General features: G+C 37.8%; 1 protein-coding gene across 1 annotated transcript in view; it reads right to left on the bottom strand.

The window, feature by feature from the left end:
• The window catches only part of usp12a (ubiquitin specific peptidase 12a), a 56,283-nt gene that overhangs the window by 15,772 nt on the left and 16,789 nt on the right, over positions 1-23,722 (bottom strand). Inside the window, exons 2-7 of the mRNA XM_059964148.1 lie at positions 15,412-15,492; positions 10,818-11,031; positions 9,103-9,332; positions 8,559-8,635; positions 8,277-8,360; positions 4,558-4,755 (exon numbers count right to left, since the gene is read on the bottom strand). Coding sequence (XP_059820131.1) covers positions 4,558-4,755; positions 8,277-8,360; positions 8,559-8,635; positions 9,103-9,332; positions 10,818-11,031; positions 15,412-15,492 — 884 coding nt within the window. The remainder of the gene's footprint in view (positions 1-4,557; positions 4,756-8,276; positions 8,361-8,558; positions 8,636-9,102; positions 9,333-10,817; positions 11,032-15,411; positions 15,493-23,722) is intronic.

Here is a 23,722-nt window from a genome sequence, read left to right as displayed (position 1 = left end):
TATGCCTTTTTGAAAATATCTCTATCCACACTGAAACGGAAATTTCAGCAAATCTCCTCCTTCTGCGCATGCACAGGACACATCTACCGAAAACAAGCAACATGTTTTGGTGTCGAATCTCGCTGTAAAAGTGCACATTTGTGCAGTTACAGACTAGAAAAACTTAAACGACAGACAGCTGTTGGCCCTCGTGCAGGAGAACTTAAAACTAAAAGAAAACAAATACTGGAGCGTACGGCGGCAACCGACAGGGAGTTCACGGACAGATTGACCCACTGACGACGAACATTAAAAAACTGACTAATTCTGTTGCATTAATAAAGCACCTTATTAAACGTATAAAACATGTCTGTATCAGTGTTATCTTGTATTTCCATACAATGTTACATTAGGCTGTTACACATCTATTGTCAGAGACGTACTTGCATAAATAAGTAAACCACCTTCATACGAGCAAGGACAGAAAACAGGGCAAAGTGAGTACAGTATACATTTATTCAGTAAGTTATCGGTCAAAGTATTTGGTGAGTACATTTCTAACTCTTCTGGCTTCAGTCTCGTTGCCGTCTGTTCTGAAATTGTTAGGTTGCGTTCAAGAAAACAATGAAATTGCACGCTGCCGTCTGATAGCGTTTTCAGATTTCTCCGGCTACCCTATCCACACTGATTTGCCCAAGCAGTGTTTTCAAAATTACCCACCCTGGAAAGAGTTTCTGAAAAGCTCCGGTTTCGGGGAGCGAAAGCACCATTTTAGAGTGGACGGAGGGTAAAAACAAAGAGAAAAAGTTTTGGTTACAGATTTATCTGGCGTAGTGTGGATGTAGCCTTAGAGAGATGAGCAATTTTAGCAGCTTGAAACACTGGCGCCAATGATTCAGAGATTAAAATCAAGCATGATCATGAGACCAAAAGTGGAGGAGCCTCAAATTTGTATAAAGCAATGTCTAAGCAATAGAACAGAACAGAAAGATCATGGTGACATTCTGCTTCACATTCCAATGTCCATGTGAAAACTAACTTATGACTTGGATGAAGTTGTAAAGGTCATTATGAGAAAAATGAGTAACTACTGATAGTTTCTAGGGAGAAACCACAGGTAATGAGAATGTTCCATCATTAGGGACCCCCACCACCCAGGCCACTGCTGCTATTAGGAAAGTGGTACGAGAACCTCAGGACTCTCAACACCAGGTTCAGGAACAGTTATCCCCTCTCAATCTCAGGCTCTTGAACCAAAGGGGGATAACGTCACTCAATTTCACTTGCCCCATCATTGAAATGTTCTCACAACCTATGGACTCACTTTCAAGTACTCCCATGTTCTTTAAAATTATTATGTATTTATTTTTGCATTCGCAGTTTGTTGTCTTCCGCATACTCCCATGTTGATTCATTGATTCTACTATGGTTATTATTCCATTATGGATTTATTGATTATCCCTTCAAGAAAATGAACCTCAGTGTTGTCTATGGTGACAAATATGTACTATAATAAATACACAGAATTTTGAAGGTTGTTGTAAAAGTTACACAGGAAGAGGAAAGGCTACTGAGGGATCTGAAAACAAATGTTTGTTTAAATGGAAGACAATGGGATTAATGCAAAACCAAGATTTAATTTATGTTAGGCTTCTGGCAGCAGAGCCTTAAATTATCTCAAATTTAACAAAAATCATATGCAGTCCATCATAATAGAAGAGAAGACATAATTAAGGGCTATATCAGCAATTTAGAACAGTGGCAAATTAGAACATTACAGAAATTAGAAAACCTTAGTAGTGGCCTACATACATGACTAATACTCATCTCAGGATTAAACAAACAAGATTGCGAATAGTCTGTTGCTTTTCCAGCAGCAATTAGAAGGGATGGAGTCAGCAGCTTGGGAGCAATGGTTTCAGTCTTTTCAAAATTCAGCTGGAAGAAATATTTATTCATCTTTGATAGAATACTAAAATGGCAATCTCTAAACAACGAAGGGATTGAGAAAGATTGTTGTTTGGTTTAGGCTGTAAGACACTGAAGCAGAATTAGGCCATTCAGCCCATCAAGTCTACTCCACCATTTCATCATGGCTGATCCTGGATCCCACTCAACCCCATAGACCAGCCTTCTCGCCATATCCTTTGATCTGGTGAAGAGGGATGCTTATGTGAGAATGCTGTTCTTTGACTATAGCTCAGCATTAAACACCATAATTCCCTCCAGACTCAACAAGAAGCTCAACCTCGGCCTTCATCCTGCTTTGTGTAGCTGGATCCTGGACTTCCCATCAATGGCCAGCAGGTGGTAAGAGTGGGCTCCCTCACCTCTGCCCCTCAACACAGTTGCCCTTCAGGGCTGTGTCCTAAGCCCCCTCCTTTATTCTCTATCTACTCATGACTGTGTCACCACCCACAGCTCCAATATGATTAAATTTGCAAATGACACTACACTGATTGGCCTAATCACAAATAATGAAGCAGCCTACAGAGAAGAAGTCATTAACCTGACACAGTGGTGTCAAGAAAACAACCTCTCCCTCAATGTTGCAAAAACAAAGGAGCTGGTTGTGAACTACAGGAGGAATGGAGACAGGCTATTCCCTATTGACATCAAAGGATCTGGGGATGAGAGGGTGAACAGCTTTAAGCTCCTCAGCATAAACATCACCAAGGATCTCACATGGTCTGTACATACTAGCTGTGTGGTGAAAAAGGCAAAACAGTGCCTCTTTGAAGGCTGGTTGAAGAAGTTTTTTCCACCAAGCCATCAGACTGCTTAATTCATGCAGATGCAACTGTATTTCTATGTTATACCATTTGTTGTACATTATATTTATTATAAATTACTATAATTGCACATTTAGACAGAAACGTAAAGATTTTTACTCCTCATGTATATGAAGGATGTAAGCAATAAAGGCAATTCGATTAATTCCCTGACCAATCAGGAAACTACCAACTCCTGCTTTAAATATACCCACGGATTTGACTCCACCAGATTCTGTGGCAGAGCATTCTACAGATTCACTACTCTGAATAAAAAAAGATTCTTCCTCACCTTTTTTCTAAAAGGTTGCCCTTCAATTCTCAGGCTGTGCCCTCTAGTTCTGGATGCCCCCTTTCCACATCCACCCCAACTAGCCCTTTCAACATTCACTAGGATTCAATCAGATTCCCAAACCTTCTTCCAAATTTCAGAGAGTACAGGCCCAAAGCTGCCAAATGCTCCTCATATGTTAACCCCCTCATTCTCGGAATCATCCTCGAGAACCTCCACTGGACTCTCTCCAATGACAATATATCCTTTGAGTCAGGATGGGGCCCAAAATTGTTGACAATACTCCAAGAGCAGCCTGACTAGTGTCTTATTAAGCCTCAGCATTATCTCCTTACTTTTATATTCCATTCCCCAACCTATAAATTAACCTTCTGGGAGTCTTGCATGAGGCCTCCCAAGTCCCTTAGCACCTTTGATGTTCGAACATTCTCCCTATTTAGATCATAGGCTGCACTACTGTTCCTTGTACCAAGATGCATCATCATACATACTCCATGTCATACACAAGTGACATACGTATTCCATCTGTCACTTTTTTGCCCATTCTTCCAATTTGTCTAAGCCTTGCTACAATTGTACTGCTTCCTTGGTACTACCTACCCCTCCACTCATCTTCGTATCATCCGCAAACTTTGCCACAAAGCCATCAATTCCATTACCTAAATCACTGATAAACAACGTGAGAAGTAGCGGCCCAAATACTGACCTCTGAGGAATACTATTAGTTACTGGCAGCCAACCAGAATAGTCCCACTTTATTCCCACTCGCTGTCTCCTGCCTGTCAACCATCCCTCTATCCACACCAGTATCTTTCCTGTAATCCCATTGGATTTTATCTTGTTAAGCAGCTTCATGTGTGGCACCTTATCAAATGCCTTTTGCTGGTACATATGAAAACTAGCAGTATTTTTGATGAAGTTGTGGTCTCTAAATAAATGAGGAAAAGGAGGACATGCTGGTCGTTCATTGGGGAACTCCAAACGTAATGACATAACCTTGAGAGGCGGAAGATATGAACAGAACCAGGTAAGTGAAGACAATTCAACTGAGAATGATAAATAGTGGAAAGACTGTGCCTAAAGCTGCAAATGAATGAGAAGTTTGGGATGGGAATGGAATGCTGAGCTATATTATCCTTATAATTTCAAGTATTTCATAAATGACTGATAACAAGTTTGATTCTGTGATACAGCGGGAATGTGACAGCACCAATTCAAAAAAAAAATCAAACAAAATTGTGCGAATATTTAAAGCTATATGAAATGTTGATTAGAGATGGAATTTTTTTGCACAAAATTGAACGAATTAAGATTTCTATTGAGAAAAGCGATTAAGGAATATCTTGAGGGATAATGCCTACATGTCAGCTTACAATTGGACTAAGAATACAAGCTTGAGGGGCAAGCATAGTGAGAAAGGGATCAAGGGGGAAATGTGCAGGAGTGGTATTGTAGAAAGATTAAGTTTAAGCTTGACTGGAAAGGAGATCATTACATGATATGCTGTGTTCTTACCTTCCACAGTGCACCACTACAGCAACTAGGTCATACATTCTATCTGGATTAGTAGCATCCCCTGACGTGTTGAATAATCGGAGTTCCAAAGGAAAGACTACTCTGTAAGATAACTTTGTGTATCGATGTAATTGATCCATATATTTAAATCTTTTCAGATGAAGAGCTAAAATCATAGGAAGCTTTTTTACTTTCATCCTGCAAAATGACAAAGAGAAGGAAAAGTGACAAATGCTACAATACACAAAGCTAACATTTTAACATAATCTAAATGTCTGTTCAAGTCATCAGTTTAGGCACAAAATGTTTTGTATGTTTATATTATACATCTAAATTGCTTAACTACTGACAATTATGGGATCTCTGCTTTCATCCTCTTCATTCAAGTAGCACATGCTGGTACCAAGGGTCAAGGGGCATGCTGCCAATCTAAAGCTAAGACCATTAGACACAGGAGTAGAATCAGGCCATTCAGCCCATTGAGTTATCTGCCATTCAATCATGGCTGATTTATTATCCCTCTCAACCATATTCTCCTGCTTTCTCCCCACAACTTTTGACACCCTTTTTAATCAAGAACCCATCAACCTTTGCAAAATACAGCCAATAACTTGGACTTGTACTACCTCTATGTTGGTGATGTTGTGAAAAGATCTGTATGGCATAACTTTCATTCCTATTGGAGGAGTTAAGGATACTTCCTTCTACATCTAACAGATAAACGTTTTTAAAGTTCAACTTGTTCCAATAAAAGGAACTCAATTTCCTTCTCTAAAATTATTTAGCACAGTATTTTAATAAATTTCCATTTCCTCTTTTACCAGGATACAAGTTTTAAGTATTCAGCAAGTAGCATTTAATTGTTAAATTGAAAGCATACTCAACATTAACTCAACTATGCACAAAAGTGAAATGATTATTATGTGTAGTTTATAGTAGTGATACACCCGTCCATCACAGAAAAAGCCCTGCTCACCGTTGACCACATCTACAAGTACTGCCACGAGAAAGCAGCATTCATCATCGATCCCCACCACCCAGGCCAAACACACTCCTTAGTGCTACCATTGAGGTACAGGAACAGTTATTACCCTTCAACCTTCAGGCTCCTGAACCAGTGTGGATAACTTCACTCATCTAACACTGAACTGCTTCCCCAGCCTGTGGGCTCACTTTCCAGGACTATATATCTCCTTCTCAACATAATTTGTTTATTTATTTGTGTTTTTGTATTTTCATTCTTTGTTTGTCAGTCTTGTTTTATGCAGTTTTTTAATATTCATTGTTGTGTTTCTACTGTGAATGCCTGCAAGTAATGCATATATGTGAATGCCTGCAAGTAATGCATATATGTATTTTAACAATAAATTTACTTTGAACTTTAAAGGCATTCCAGTTATATTGATGGAGGACCCAACTTAACAGAATCTGAACTTTAAGAAAATTATCCTTGATCTTCCACTCCAAAATTTCCAAACTCATTTGCATCCAATTATATTTCTTACAAGTGGAGAAACAGAGGCACAAAACTATAAATTCCTAAAATTTGCTCAACATCAGCAAATATTAAAGGTAAATCATCGACCTCACAAAGTATATTTGTAGAGTGATCAGATCAGAAAAAAAGTGTTTGTCATCATGCTGACTATTTCCTCAATCCAAAGATAACTGAAAGAATGTCCCTCTCTGGAAGTGGCTAAGCTCTCATATTAATGTCAATGATTCAGAGTACAATTTTAAATCAAACACAGACTAAATTTGAAAAAAAAAACACTATTTTAAGATGGTAACCAGAGTTATGTATTTTAGGAAAAACTTGCTAATATAACATTGAATGCTGATGAACTATTTTATCCAGTACATTGGTGCTGCTTCTGCAGGCATAGAGAATTTGAAAATTTCAGTGCTTTCACTGCCAATTTCTGCTCGGCTCTTCTTTTTCACATTATCTCTGTTTTCTTCCCCTTCTGGATCTCTCTGCCTCTATCTGAAGCCATAGCCCAGCCCACAGACCCCTCAGCTATCCTAATTATACTTCTTTCCATCTTCAAAGTTCAGAGTAAATGTATTATCAAAGTACATATATGTTACCATATACTAACAGGAGATTTATTTTCTTGGAGGCATTTACAAAGATATAAAATAGAAGTTTTCAAAAAAAAACTATACAAGAAGTGACAAACGCCAATGTGCAAAAGATAACAAACTGCAAATAAAAATAACACTGAGAACCTGAGTTGTAAAGAGTCTGAGAAAGTGAGCTTGTAGATCGGAGAATCAATTCAGAGTAGAGCTGAACAAAATTATCCACACCAGGTCAGGAGTCCAATGGTTCAAGGGTTCCTGAACCTAGTGGTATTGGACCCAAGGCTTCTGTACTTCAGATACAACCGTAGGAGCGAATACAGAGCATGGCCTGAATGGTGGGATTTTCCATGATGGATGCTACTTTCTTGTGACAGCTCCCCATGCAAATGTACTCAATGGTGGAAGCGCTTCGCCTGACAGACAATCTGAGGAATAATGATACTGACTAGGGTCATCTGTCTTGTAAAGACACTACCTAGAAAGCCGCAATGGGCAAACCGCTTCTGTAGAAAAATATACCTAGAACAATCATAGTCATGAATAAAGAAAAGAATCAGATTAAAGATGGAAGACAATGATCACCCACATCATGATGATGAACCATAAAAACTAGTTTTGAGACAGAGATGACTTCAGATGAGTCTTGAATAAAGATAGATATGAAAAGTAAATCCTTCAAAAAATATTTTGGGATATGTCAATATATACATCAAAAGAAAATAGTTAAACGAAATTAAATGAAAAACAAGCCAGTTTCCTAGAAGGTGGTTTCCAAAAAACTATTTGCTGTAAATTGTATAGCTACCAATGAATATTTAATACATCAGCTTTTTTTGTATTACAGTTTGCAATGTATTCAGTTCCACATCACCAACACAGTGACAACAAAGCAATTTTAAAAATCTGCAGAAACCAAAATAAGACCAAGAACTCCCTTGCTTGCAAGGTGCAAGAATCTCAAAAAAAAACAACTGGGAATCAGTAAAATGAGTACTTTTGTTTTACATGATATGTTTCCTTTGAGGACCTGAGAGAAAAGACTTTTTTTAAAGCAGGAAAACCTAATTGGACATTTTTGTCTGAAGATCTGTCAAATACAATCACATAGTTTGGATAAGAAAAACATCATCGTTGCCAGAACCAGAAAGAGGGAAGACATCTTGTGCAAGCACTTATGAACATGAATTCCTTATCTGAAAATAAATAAGGACAGCAATTTACAAAACTGATTAAACTGGGCTAAATAAAAATTCTGTAATTGTATGCATTCAATTTTAGAGTAACTATTTCAAAAGTTCAGTTAAAGTTGACCTTTATTTACACATCGGACAAGGCAGAGAATGTGGTTGGGACAGATAATAAATCAGCCATAACGTGCAGAAGACATAATAGCCCAAATGTCTACTTCTGCTCCCGTGTCTTATGGACTTACCAGATTTCCAAAACTTTAGAAAAATAACTGATTTAAATTAAATCTGAAGGAATATACAGAATCTTTGGAAAACTTCCAGATTCGAAACTGTGTACAGTTTATGACTACTTCTTCCTCTGAGAATTAAAATTAACTCACTGCATAATATGTTAATAAATAATAACATTTACAGCACATTAATGGTTCATTGAAATCTTACCTTTTCTGAGCTTCTTGTTTACTGCAGCACACCTCACAGTAGTATTTATATTCACTACACAGTGTCTCTGTATTACTAAACCCCCTGCACAAAAAACACAAATCTCTGTAATAATCTGAAATATTTAGGAATACTAATTTTTAAAAAAAGATGAAGATTAACTATAATTTTTAGAAGCAGTTTATAAAGCTCTGGTCTATTTAACATGCAATATTTGTAACAATTATGTGCTGCATTCTTTAAAAAATCTACAAAGCTATTTAAACATTTTACTTAGCATACCTCAAGCAATGCGTAATTGAAGTGTTCTGCTCCACATCAACAGATAGGTCTAAAAAGTCTTCATCTTTGCTACTTACCTGTGAAGTAGGGACAATTTAATTACTAATAGCAGGAAGCAACAATGCAATAGTCTGAAATTATTGAAATACAATACATAATAGAAATTTATTTCCCAGTGTTCAGTAGTTGGTTAAATGAATGGAAATTGAGTTCTATGTTTAAAGCAAAACAAATTAAACCATTATTCAAACATGTATCAAAAAGGTATTTCAAGAAAAAGAAAATGTGAAAAGTGCAGGAACATGGTATTACATTAGATACTCTGATATGGAGCTAGCACTGGCACAAATGAACAAGTGATATCCAATGGAATTCGTGCCACTATAGCCAATGAATGGGGTGCAAACATAAGCTTTTGACAATTATCTGACAAGTTAGTCATTCACTCCACCTCTTCCTCATTCTTTAAACTAAATCAACATTCAAAAAACAAAAACTTGGAAATAATAAAGTCTGACCAATTTTAAAACTTAAGTTCACTTACAGTTTCACAGTTAAGACACCTGGTTTCATTAGTTAATGTTCCTTGAAACATCTCATGCACCCAAGTTGGTTCCAGTACATCATTACCATTGTCATCATTAATACAACCATTATGAAGCTGTCCATTTTGTTTCTCTTGCTTTTTCTCTTCCTGCAGGATATCGGCAATAGTGTTTAACAGATAGTTCAGGAACTCATGAGCATCTTGCTGCATGTAATTATCAAAAAGTTCTGAAACAATAAAAAAGTTGAGTGATGAAAACTTTGGACTGTACGAATAGGGAGATTAACATGACACAATAAAACTTAATTTAAACTACTCAATTTATACTACCATCTATGATCTTTAACAGTCAAGTCACAAAAATTAAAAACAAAAGATGCTGAAAATATTCAGTGGACCAGGCTGCATCTGCAGGAAAGGAAACTGAGTTAACATTTCAGACAAAAGACCTTTTGTCAGAGCTGGTCTTCAACCCAGAATGTTAACTTGTTTCTCTTCACATAAATGTGGCCTGGCATGCTGAGTTTTTTCCAGAGTTTTCTGTTTTTATCTTAGCACACCTAATAGAAACAAATTAACAGAAACAAATATTTTATATCTTGAAATTGCCAAGTAATAACTGCCTCTAATATAAATAATCTAATCACCTATCATTGACATCTAAAACTCTACCATAGCCAAATTTCAGAATCAACACTCTTGGTGCAAAATTCATCAGTAACCCTACTGGATTGGTCATATTTATTCTGTTGTTGAAAGACAGGTCAGAGTCATTACCGTACATGATGTTACTCAGCTCCTATAACACTAAAGCTTTTTCCACCATCGGGCACCACCATAGGCACAAATCAAAAGTATAACAATATACAATCATCTACCTAAATGCAGCTCAATCAAGACTCACAGCACTCACCCAGGACAAAAAAAGCCTACATCCACCATTTTAAGCATTTGTTCCTTCCAACAATAGAATATCATGGCATTAGGAGAACCAGATCCAGTAACATTCAAAGATTACTTTGATTTGTGAACATGACCTTGCCTGGGTGGAAATCTCAAAGAAGCTAACCGGTACAGATGCTCAAGGATGGGAGATCAGCTAATAGTTAAGAACAGTCAAGTCTAAATATTACAAAGATGTGGATAAATATTTCAGCTGTGCTCAAAAAGAAATAGAGATGAAAACTAACGTCTTGGAAGCAGAAGCAAGCCATCTTTGAGAAGAAAAGAGTATGCAAAGCATCTCAGACCAAGTCTGAATAGGAAAATAAGGTCAAAACTGTCAGGAAAGGTGGTTATGTATTAGGAGATATAACTCCTATCAATACCTGCAAACAGATTTATTTTTCCACATATTACAAAGTATAATAAATTTTCCATGGTCCCCCCGAGCTAAATACCAAAACATCACTTACAAACAATCAATACTATTTATTAGTTTTTTACTCAGAGACTGGGATATTCAGGTAATCTGTACTCCTCTGATTTATTAATTACTGTGCATCCGAATATTAAAATCAAGAAATTACTGCAACACCAAAGATAGACAAATTGTTTTCCTCAATGACCTGCACAACAATCAATCATCCCCACTTATATTGTCAGCAGCTTTAATGTTTAATTTTAAATTATTGCTCATTTATATTGAGTGTATACCTGGTAATGATAATCAATTTGAAAAGATACAATTCCTTTTTTTTTAAAAAAATTACCATTTTCTTTTCGTAGTCTTGTTATGAATTTCTTGGGAGGTATTACACCAACTTTCTTCTTTTGTGTGGCTATGTTATGGAAGAGATCTGCCAAGCACGTGAGTAGATTTTCCTTTCTCCTTGGCTGATTCTTGTAGGCTAGAACTTTCTCTCGAAATGGTCGACAAAAATAAAGTGCCTGGAGGACTGAATTACAGTAGCAGGTGTTCCCAAACTGAAACGAGAGGACAAAACTAGTTGAAATTTATCACAAAGTAGTGCCAAAAGCAGTTACTTAAAATACATTTTCACAAAGTTGCACAAGAATATGTTCATATTTCAAGCCTCCAGAAATTATGAAAATTGTAATAAATTGTTAAGTGAAACATCATTTTTAACTTTTGTTTCCAATCCAGGAAGAGTAAAAGGGATTCAAAATTCTAAGTAAATTTATTATCAAAGTACAATGTACAGCCCTGAGATTAATTTTCTTCTAGACATATTCAATAAACCTACAGAATAACCATAACGGAATCAATGAAAGACTGCTCAACTCGGGTGTACAACCAGCGTGCAGAAGTCCATAAACTATGTAAATACAAAAAGAAATAATAATAATAATAAATATTGAGAAAAAAAGTTGAAGAGTCCTTGAAAGCAAATCTGTTGGTGTGGGAACATTTCAGTGATGGGGTAAGTGAAGTTGAGTGAAGTTATCAATTTGGTTCAAGAGCCTGATGGTTGAGGAGTAGTAACTGTTCCTGAAGCTGGTGGTGTGAGTCCTGAGGCTCCTGTACCTTCTTCCTAATGGCAGCAGCAAGAAGAGAGCATGACCTGAGTGGTTGGAGTCCCTAATGACAGATGCTGCTTACCTGTGACAACATTTCATGTAGATGTGCTCAATGCTTGGGAGGGTTCTATCCACAGAGGACTGGTCCATAGTCACTACTCTTTGTTGAATTTTCTGTTCAAGGACATTGGTGTTTCCACACTAGGCTAGTCAACGTAGACATTTTGTTAAAGTTTTAGATGTTGTGCCAAATCACCGCAAACTCCTAAGATGTACAGGGGCTGCCGTGTTTCCTTCAATAATAGCACTTACCTGCTGGGCCCAAGTTGCTGTTATGTATTATGTACACATGTACAATTAACATTGTGCACAAGATTTTTCTTAAGTTGTTTAAAAATATTTGGTCACTTTTCTAAATTCTTCATGGAAGCCACGTACAAATTACAAATGTTAAGATAAATGCATAAACTTAATAGAGCTACAATCAAGAAATGTATATCAGCCTACTAACACACTTCATGCTCAGAGCTTCTTGCTTCCAATGTGTCTTGTCCTCTGCAATTAACAGGCTAAACTTGGATCTGCCCAATAGGATTGGAATAGATCCAAGTTTATCAGAGTATGTCAGTGGAATAGGGACCAGATGCTGAAAAATTTGAAGTGGGAAGAGGCTGACCTTTGGATAAATATTCCACTTACTCCTATTAATTCAGTAAGAATGTTTTAATAAATATATTTTTTAAATCACAGTTATGTGATGCAGTATTGGGTAGACCTGGGCATGTTGAATTCAAACTAATGCATTGTTTGTGTACATGCATGACTTTCTAGGTGGTGATTTTCGCATTAGACATGCCTAAGTAAAGGCAGAAGACCTTTAGCAATGCATCATGGGAGTAGGAACATAATCATGAATCACACAGGAAATTGTCTCCCTCAGACCGGCACAAATTAGTCAGGCAAAATTTCTTTCAAGTAGTGCAGTTCTTCTCTTAAGCTATAATAATGCCAAATTGCTCGATGACATTCTTAACTATTTAGCACTCCTGCCTGAGATTCTAGTCTGACACTAATTTAAAGTATTATGCTGTTATCAACAACCACTTGATTTGCTACTGCCCGTGTGCTGAGGTAATCTGATAGTCCTCGAAATTCTAATATTTATACAATATAAAGCAATGTTTCTTCAAGTCAGCATGATAAACAGCAATGCGTATTTGCAGCAGGTTCAGGAAATACTGTAAACGATGAGCTGGCATGTTGCCAAGGTGTGTTTATAAATGGGACATACTGTAGACTGGGTGCAGAGTGAGAAGCTTCTTCTAGTGTTATTGAAATTACACTCAAACAAGTTGAAAGTATTCTTTCACAGCTTTACCTTGTACGCAATGGAAATAATTAGGGGACTCAGCAGTGACTCAGGTGCCAAAAACAATACTTACTTTCCCAGCTTTTCTTTTAGCCAGTGTTTATGTGGCTATTCCAGTTAGGTCAATACTAAAGCTCAAGTTCATAGGAATTTCAGTCATGAAATTGTCATTAAACTAAAGATAAGGTTGAATCCTCTGTTGGAGATGGTCACTGCCTTTCACTCCTGTGGCATGACGATTACTTACAGTGCATCAACCCATGAGCAAGTTGTGCCTAGGTTTCTTTACTGCCAAAATTGCTCAATTCATCAGCAAATTTCCCCATTTTAAGCTAAACACAGAAAATGCTGGAGGAACTTAGCAAGTTGGGCAGCACCTATGGAAGGGAATAAATAATCGATGTCTCGGTCTCAGGCTAGAGGAGAAATATCTCATATTAAGTCCAATCTCAGGTTCAAGGAGCAACACCTCATTTTCCATCTGGGTAGCCTCCAACCTGATGGCATGAAGATTGATTTCCTTGAGTATTTTCTCCTCCATTTTCTCTTTTTCCATTCCCCATTCTGACCTTCTAACCCCTTCTTTTCTCATCTGTTCATCCACCTTTCCTTTCATCCATAACCCATTGTCCTCTTCTCTGAGAGGCCTCTTTATTCAGCCTTTTACCATTTTCACCGATCCCTTTCAGCTTCTTACTTCAAATTCCCCTCCCAGCTTCTGGTTTCATCCAGCCCCCACCCACCCAGTCTCACCTATCACCTGCCACCTTGTAGTCCTTCCCCTCCTCCACCTTCTCATTCTGATGCCAGTTCCCCTTCCTTTCCAATCTTGACGAAGAATCTAAACCCAAAATGTCAACAACTGATTCTTCTCCATAGATGCTGCCTGACTTGTTGAGTTATGTATTGCTCAAAATTTTCAACATCTGCAGAATCTCTTTGATTTTAGGCAGTTGAAAATGTTTGAGGTTTGTCCATTTTCCTGATATCCTGGAGTTGAGATGACTGGCTTCCAACCACAATCACCTCTTTGTGAGATGAACATCTCTACTAAATCTAGAATTTTTCTCTCTGTTCGGACCGATATTAGTTTTACCTGGGCTCCAGCATGCCAAATATGTTCAAATGCTACCTTTATGTCATGGACAGTCACTCTCACAGCAAGAATGTAGTTCTTTTATCCATGTTTGTTCCATGGCTAAGGAGGTTTGGTGACAATTACAAATCCAAATAGATGTATGGGTTTGTGCTACTGGATGACATTGCCAGTGACACCATTCAGAGCAGACTGATAGGCAAGAAATTAACTGGAGTGAATTTATCCTCTTCCTTTTCCAATGGTCAAGACATCACTGAACAGTTTTGCATATTAGTATCAGTCCTTTACAGCCCAGAATGGCCAACTCTGTGGCACAAGTTGTCACAAGTCTGGAATGTGTCCCATAGACTCAGTGTTTTCTTTGCGCAGTCAGAGTGAATTAAATGGCTGAAAACTAATACTGATCACCGAGATGGATTATCCATCGATTACCACTTACTGAAGATTGTTTCTTCAGACAAATCCTTTGCACTGAAATAGTAGGGTCTGCCATCAATGAGAATGGGAATAATTTTGAAACCATGTCAAATTAGTCCTGCTGAGTTTGCATGGACTGCATCAAAACAATAGCACAATTTAGCAGAAACTTCAACCAAAATTTAACAAGACTTCTTGATGGTTCAATAGGTAAATACATTAATTTGACCTAGTCGTAACTATTCTAACAGGCAAAAGTCACCTTTGACATCTAGTTTGCACTTGTCTTAATTATACTGATGGTAGAAAATTATTAGTCAGCAATCTTGCTGGAATTTAAGTTGAGTGATTAATGATGAGAGTACAGTGTCGACTATCAAGAAAGTTCATGACAGGTTCCATTAATATACCAGCTTAATTGTTAACTTTCCACTCTGCTCATGGAAAAGCAGGCACATGGGGAAGCTCTTGGAGGATTGAACAAGCACACTGAGGTATTGACAGCTTTCAAAGGGGATGATGGTGTTGAGACTTAATGAACAAAGTGGAAAGTCTCATTTGTACTCTACTTTTGACCTCCTAGAAACCCATTTCAGAGGTCTGCTCTCTTTTCCCAAGTACTTTATTTTTATTCTCATTCTACGTGAGGTGCATGCTCCTTCTGAACAGTTTACTTTTTGCAAAATACAGGATGTACCATTGAAGGTTCAGGAGTGCCAATCTACAGCATTCTTTTCCTCACTGGAGGTACAACTAAATTACATTTACCCTCTCTGCCAAATGAAATTTCAAAAGTTTTAAATATCACCTAGAATGAAATCAAACTTTATTATTGATCCATTTATAAATTCTAGTCAGCAATCTCTTTAAAAATATTTCAATCACAATGATATAATCAGCATTGATCTGTTGGTGCCATTTTGAAATTTCAGATACTTACATTGACTAAACCAAAATAATGCTCATTGATTGGAAACTGTTCAGGCCCAATCTCTTTCTCCAGAGCAGAGGCATTGATGCCCTAGGAAAAAGATAGAAAAATAATTGTTTTGATTGATTATAAGCAAAGAAATCAAAGTACAAGCAGACTGCGCTTCTGGAACATCCTAGACAGAATTTGTAATTTGTGATATTTTCACATAGTATCTAAAGTTGGTGGAATGCAGAAGGCCTACTGTGTTACACCAGCATTTTGTGTGTGTTGCTTGAATTTCCAGCATCTGCAGATTTCCTCGTGCTTGCGTATCTAAAGTTCAAAGTTCAGTGCAAGTATAACTTTCAGATTTTCCCGAGATACAAGATGGCCCACTGAAGTGCTATGTTTGCACTTAATGTGAATTGTATCTCATTACTGCACAGGACTTTAATAAGCACAGAGTTGCTTACAGTTCCACAAGGATAAATGGCAAGGGATTACTTATTTACGCGACTTCAAAACTCAGCTGAGGAATGCTTCTGATGATGAATAAACAATCTAATTAAGTGTTAACTGTTCTCTCAACCAAAACTCCTGAATTTTTTCAGATATTACTGAGCAACTACAAGACCCAATATACTGTTATTGGGAGAGTAAGCCATGTAAAAAATGTTAAACCATAACTCCCTCTTCATATGTCTTTTAATATTTTTTGGGGGTTTTAGGACTTGAATCTTTGAACTGAATTATTCAGGTTCTGTTATCCTCAACCTAATCTGCACCTGCACTCCCAATATCAAATTGCTCTCTAATTTACACAACTACTTGCCAGGACCTGTGAAAAAAAATTTTCATTTTCCCTTCACCTCTTGATGTTGCCTCATTCCTGAAATTTATGTCATGTTGTGCCATGCTCAAGTGAAACCATCAATTAATTACTACTGTGCTGAGTTAATTGGTTTCAAAGTTTGCCCATTTCCCTTTCCTCCACCTATATAACAATAGCTTACTTGCACGTTGCACAGAATTATAAAGAACAGTCGTTTTATGTTTTTTTCTTTTTTCCAAATATTTATCCACTTCTTCTTTAACAAGCCATTACAGAAGGAGTTCTGCTGGATGACAAACTCTGCAAGTAAAAACTTTTTGTAAATGTAAATTGTAATGACCTCCAGCTAATAACTTACTAATTAATGGAAATCGTTCATAAGTAGTTACATTATCGAAACCAATCATTTTTGATGACTAGATTTTCCCTGATCCTTGTTTATTCTTATTAATAAAGCCTTGCAGATCTGGCAAGAATTTATTTGCTTCATTATTCGCAACAAAGCCATCTATTCCATCATTAAATCATTGATATAAAGTATAAAAAGCTGGCCCAACACCGACCCCTGCGGAACACCATTAGTCATTGGCAGCCAACCAGACAAGGAAACTTCTATTCCACTAGTTGTCTCTTACCAATCAGCCAATGCACTGACCGTGCCAGTAACTTTCCTATGATACCATGGACTCTTAATTTATTAAGCAGCCTCGTATGTGGTACCTTGTCAAAGGCCTTCTGAAAGTCCAAATATACAACATCCCCGTAAAGAGCTGGGATGTTGATTGATGAAAGAGATAAAGGGCTGGAGAAAGGAGAATATGACAGGAGAGGATACAAGACAATGGAAGAAAGGAGAGGGGGATAAGCACCAGAAGCAGATGATAAACATGTAAGGTGGTAAAGTGAGAGAGGGAAACAGGATTGGGAAATAGTGAGGGGGTGGGGGCAATTACGGGATGTTTGAGAAATCGATGTTCATACTATCAGGTTGGAAGCTACCCAGACAGAATGCAAGGTATAGTTCCTCCGATCTGGCAGTAGAGGAAGCCATAGACTGACATGTCGGAATGCTAATGGGAAGTAGAATTGAAATGGAAGGGCATCAGGAGATCCCACTTTTTCTGACGTACGGAGCATAAGTGCTTGGTTGAGCGGTCTCATCAATATATAGATTACCTCAGTCTCGTAGGTGAAGTTTGGGGAGGGTTTTCTTTTTATTAAATTTTTAGAAAATTACAAAGAATAAATGTAATGAAAAAGAAAGAAAAATAATATTGATCCTCCCCCCTCCCCTTAACCCTTATCTAAAGAAAGAAAGAAAGAAGAAAAAAGATTGCCTGGATATCGGAGGATCCCCACATGCTCCAAGGAGTTCAAAATAATTTTAATATTTATTTTTACTTTCCCCAATTACTTTATAATTTTATCTTCAAAGGACCTATATATTTAATCCCATCTTTTGTATGTATGGGAGCCAAATTTTCAAAAATATATCATATTTATTTCTTAGATTATATGTAATTTTTTCAAGTGGAATGCAACTATATATTTCATTATTCCAACGATCCATAGTTAAATATAAATCAGATTTCCAAGTAACTGCGATAACTTTTTTAGCTCCTGCCAATGCAATTTTTATCAATTTTTTCTGATACTTATTCAATTTAAGTTTCGGTATTGTCCCTTCAATATCTCCTAATAAAAATAACATTGGACTATGTGGGAGTTGTACTCCAGTAATTTGTTCCAATAAAAGTCTTAAATTTATCCAAAATGGTTGAATTTTAAAACAAGACCAAGTAGAATGTAAAAAAGTACCAATTTCTTGATTACATCGAAAACATTGGTCAGACATATTTGAATTTAATCTATTTATTTTCTGTGGTGTTATATATAATTGATGTAAAAAATTATATTGTATTAATCTAAGTCGAACATTTATTGTATTTATCATACTATCAGAACATAATCTTGACCAACTTTTTCCATCAATTTTAACATTCAAATCAGATTCCCATTTTTGTCTTGATTTATGAATTCCAGATTCAATTGTCTGTTTTTGAATCAAATTGTACATACAAGATTAAATTTTTTAATTTTTCCTTTTTGAATTAATATTTCTATTTCACTAGGTTTTGGCATCAACATTGTTTGACCCAGCTCTTCTCGTAAATAAGCCTTTAATTGAAAATAACAGAAAAGAGTGTTGTTTGATATTTTATATTTATTTTTTAATTGATCAAATGACATCAATATACCTCCTTCAAAACAATCACCTATATATTTAATCCCCTTTTGGAACCAATTATGTAAAAGTTTATTATCCATTGTAAAAGGAATAAGCCTATTTCGAATTAAAGTTCTTTTTGCTAATAAAGATTTCTTTATCTCATCATCCATATTTACCTTATTCCATAAATCAATCAAAAGTCTTAATATAGGAGATTCTTTTTTCCCCTTATTCATTTGGATTCATTTGCGGAGGGTTTTGCCTGCAATATGAACTACTATGTACAATGTTTCACGGTATTCATTCGATACTGTATATATTCTATTAATTTACTGTATGTACTAGAAATAGAAACAGGAAAACCTACAGCACAATACAGGCCCTTCAGCCCACAAAGCTGTGCCAAACATGTCCTTATCTTAGAACTACCTAGGATTACCCATAGCCCTCTACTTTCCTAAACTCCATGTACCTACACAGGAGTCTCTTAAAAGACCCTATTGTTTCTGCTTCTACCACTGCTGCCAGCAGCCCATTTCATGCACGAAAAACAAAAGTTCGGCTCGAGGGATGACTTTCAGTAGATCGCAGTGAGGTAGCTGCTCTGCTACTTACAAAACCATGAGGCCAAATTAGGTTGTCTGTGAATATTTTAGCACCAGGTTTCCCACGAACATTCGGTGTGCTAAATAAGTTTAGCAACGGTGCCCATCTGTCCGCGCTCCAGGTCAGTAGCAATGGCACTTCCCACCGGTCGCGCGAGGCAGCCGGTTACCCGAGGCCAACCAGTGACCCCTGGTGCTAGGGTATCACTGCGTTTATGCGGGATTCTCAGCCAAGCACATACACCAATTGTCCGAATCTGCAGTTCCTCTCGTACTGAGCAGCATTACTGTTGCAACACATTCTCAGTAGGGTTGCCTCATTATAGGAAAGCAGTGTATGCTTTAAAGAGGGTGCAGAGGAGATTTACCAGGATGCTGCCTGGATTAGAGATAATGTCGAGCGGAAAGATCGAGCGAGCTAGGGCTTTTCTCTTTTGGGTGAAAGAAGATGAGAGATAACTTGACAGAGGTGTACAAGTTAAGAGGCATTGATAGAGTAGACAGCCAGTGCCTTTCACCTGCTTCCCCTCCCCCCACCAACATGTAGCAATGGCTGATGTGAGATGGAATCATTTTAAGGTGATTCCAGAAAAGTTTGGGGGGTGGGGGAGGAAATATCAGAGGTAAATTTGTTTTTATATGAAAGCAGTGGTAAGTGCATGGAATGAATGCACTGCTGATGGTGGAGGCAGATACATTAGGGAGATTTAAGACAGCACATAGATGAGAAAAATGGATGACTGCATGGAAGGGAAGAATTAGATTAAACAAAGTTAAAAGGTTGGCACAACAACAGGCCAAAGGGCTTGTCTATGTTCCAGTGTGATTATGGATAGCATTAGTGAGAATATTCAATTAAAAAATTATAGTGTACATAGAACAATGTGATATGGGTAGCTATATGGATGATACGTCTCTAACTTAAATCAGCTTAGGGTAATTTCTCAGTAACCAAACCTTTACAAACTAGAGTTCAATATCTTTAATAGTTCACATATTTGCTGGTCACATAGATAGGTTTCTCAAACAAGAGAAAATCTGCAGATGCTGGAAATCTGAGCAACACACACAAAATACTGGAGGAATTCAGCAGGGCAGGAAGCATCTATGGAAAAGAGTACAGTCGACATTTCGGGCTGAAACCTTTTGGCAGGACTGGTAAAAAAGTTGAGGAGTAGATTCCAAAGGTGGGGGGAGGTGTGGGGAGAGAGAAATGGCAGGCAATAGGTGAAGACCATGGAAGAAAGGTGGGGGGGGGGGGGGGGGGAGAGAAACCAGAGGAAGATGATGGGCAGGCAAGGAAATAACATGAGGGGGGGATGAGGGGATCCCACCACCAAACACATCTTTCCCTGCCCCCCCACTTTCTGCTTTCCACAGGGATCACTCCTTATGCAACTCCTTTGACCGCATGTCCCTCCCCACTGATCTCCCTCCTGACACTTACTCTTGCAAACGGAACAAGTACTTCACTTGCCCCTACACCTCCTCCCTCACTACCATTCAGGGTCCCAAACAGTCCTTCCAGGTGAGACGACACTTCACCTGTGAGTCTGTTGGGGTCATAGACTGTGTTTGGTGCTCCCGGTGTGGCCTCTTGTTTATCAGTGAAACCTGACATAGATTGGGAAACTGCTTCGCCAAGCATCTACACTCCATCTGCCAGAACAAGCGGGATTTCCCAGTGGTTACCTATTTTAATTCCACTTCCCATTCCGATATGTCCATCCAAGGCCTCCTCCACTGTCATGATGAGGCCACACTTAGGTTGGAGGAACAACACCTTATATACCGTTTGGGTAGCCTCCAACCTGATGGCATGAACATTGATTTCTCAAACTTCCAGTAATGCCTCCCACCCCTCCTGTTCCTTCACCATTTCCCATCCCCTTGTCCCTTTCTCATGTTATCTCCTTGCCCACTCATCGCCTCCCTCTGGTGCGCCTCCCCCACCCTTCCTTTCTTCCATGGCCTTCACTTGTTGCCTGGCGTTTCTCTCTCCCCTCCCCACACTGTTCAAAACTACTCCTCAGCATTTTTTTCCTCCAGTCCTGCTGAAGGGTTTCGGCCCAAAACATCAACTGTACTTTCTTTCCCCCATAGATGCTGCTGAGTTCCTCCAGCATTTTTGACAGACAGACATACTTTATTGATGCTGAGGGAAATTGGGTTTCGTTACAGTCGCACCAACCAAGAATAGTGTAGAAATATAGCAATATAAAACCATAAATAATTAAATAATAAGTTAATCATGCCAAGTGGAAATAAGTCCAGGACCAGCCTATTGGCTCAGCGTGTCTGACACTCCTAGGGAGGAGTTGTAAAGTTTGATGGCCACAGGTAGGAATGACTTCCTATGACGCTCAGTGTTGCATCTCGGTGGAATGAGTCTCTGGCTGAATGTACTCCTGTGCCTAACCAGTACATTATGGAGTGGATGGGAGACATTGTCCAAGATGGCATGCAACTTGGACAGCATCCTCTTTTCAGACACCACCGTCAGAGAGTCCAGTTCCATCCCCATAACATCACTGGCCCTACGAATAAGTTTGTTGATCTTGTTGGTGTCTGCTACCCTCAACCTGCTGCCCCAGCACACAACAGCAAACATGATAGCACTGGCCACCACGGACTCGTAGAACGTTGTGTGTTGCTTCAGAATCGAGCATTTGCAAATATTCTCACGTTTGTGATGTAGATATGTTTCTATTTTCTTTCTTCTATTAGTATACACTAAAGTTTCAGATACATTGAAAACCTTGTTCATTAAGAAATCATTTTGAAGTTTTGTTTTCCTATTGTGTCTCTGTCCTTCCCCACTTGGTTTTCCTTTGTTCTGTTCTCTATCAGGGATGTTGCCTCACTTCCCAGATATCCTATTTTCAACCTTTTCTTATATGTCACTTCAAAGCCTCTCAGAGGATCCGATTACATTTCTCCTATCCACAAGAAAGCCAGGCCAGCACATGTTGAATTAAACACTGTTAATCCTTTCCATTTGCCGGTCTACTTCAATTATCTAGATCAGATCTTTTGATATTTCCTGCGGACAGTTAAGCCAACTAGGATGAGGAAATTGAGTCACCTTGGAACTGCACCAGACAAGATCAACAGGCAGCAATTTCTAAAGGGTACATTACCTGCTGGAGTTTTACTACAAAACAGTTTAATGGTTACTTTTACAGGCACCTGCCCTTTCTGAATTATAGTTATGAATTATAGTATAGCTACATATTCTCTAAAGTCAAAGAAAACAAAGTACAAAAACTGTTTGGCTTTACTTGTAAGACACAGAAAAATGGTGCTCTACTTAATCATTCAGTACTGCAATGATTCTATCTTGGTTTTCTTTGTTCGATTCAGATGGTAAATAACCTAGCTTGTTTTATTGGAAATAAACACCATATGAAACTTAAGATTAAAAATTCAAAATCTTGCCAATCAGGTCACTACTCTAGGGGGAATAATTGAACAGAAACCAGGCTGTTTTCCACATTTTTAAGAAAAAGAATCATGCTTGCTCTCTCGTATACACCGCGTAGACATCAACAAAAGGAGATTGTTACCTGCCTACTGGACTGACACACAGATTGGGAAAAATTACATCATCTAGACAAATGCCTACATATTCTCAAAAGTCAAATAGTGTAATGGTCAAACTTATATCAATATTTATGTTGATAAATTAAAGGAACTTAGCATGAATCAGAACTAAGCTGTGAAAAGATGAACCCATATCAGGTCTCATTTTGAAAAGCCTGAACACTTTCTCAGTCAAAATGAAACAAAAGGGCATGGGCACATCATAGGAATAAGCAAAGAGATCCCAGAAGACAATATATCGGAAACACTCAGCAGAGGTAGGTGAAGAAGTAGAGAGTGAAAAAAAAAGAGGAGAGAGCAAAGTTGCCAAGATAACAATTATTTAAAAATGGGGAGAGTCAAGGCTTTGGGTTATCAGAACTGGAAAATTGAGAAAATAAGCATAGCCTGAAAGGAACAGAGGGATTGGAATGTCTGTGCTAGGGTGAAAATCAACAACTACTTTAGAAACAAGATGGTGATAAAAGAATAATAGTTACAAACTGAAACAGAAAAGGGTATAGCCTCTTCTGTGGACCAACAGAAATGCAGTTACCTGAAACTGGTAAGTCTGAAAGCTTCAACTTACCTAGATGGACAAGTTGTGCCTTAACATGTAGCAATATTAAATTTTAAAAGAAAGGACAATTTACAGCAGCAAAGCTGATGATCGGGTTTTAACTTACAGCAATACAGTAACATCTCAATCAAAAATGTTCTGCTTGCTGATTTCTGAAGAGCATTTCACAAATATTCTCTGGTAAAAGTCTTTCAGAATTCCACGGGATAAAATATTTTCAGCAAAAAAGTTACTTAAAATTTCCTTGCATGAAAGATCAGTACAAATATTAATTTACCTCAGCATAGCCATGAGGAACAGAGAAAAGCAATTTGATTATGTATTTAACTTGAAGCTAAAAGACAATAGTACAGTAAATATAATGCTTGAGCAACACTGACAGATTATACAGCTGAAAATACATCAGAAGGCACCCGTTAATTCAGTTTACTGGTGTATGATACAGTACAGTAGGGGACCTTCGGCCCACCATGATGTGCTAACCAACATTAACCTACTTCACAATCAAT

This window comes from Hypanus sabinus, chromosome 3 (genome assembly GCF_030144855.1).
Source record: "Hypanus sabinus isolate sHypSab1 chromosome 3, sHypSab1.hap1, whole genome shotgun sequence".
NCBI lineage: Eukaryota > Metazoa > Chordata > Chondrichthyes > Myliobatiformes > Dasyatidae > Hypanus > Hypanus sabinus.
The sequence above is the reverse complement of the archived record's forward strand: the minus strand, read 5'-3'. Positions and strand labels throughout refer to the sequence as shown.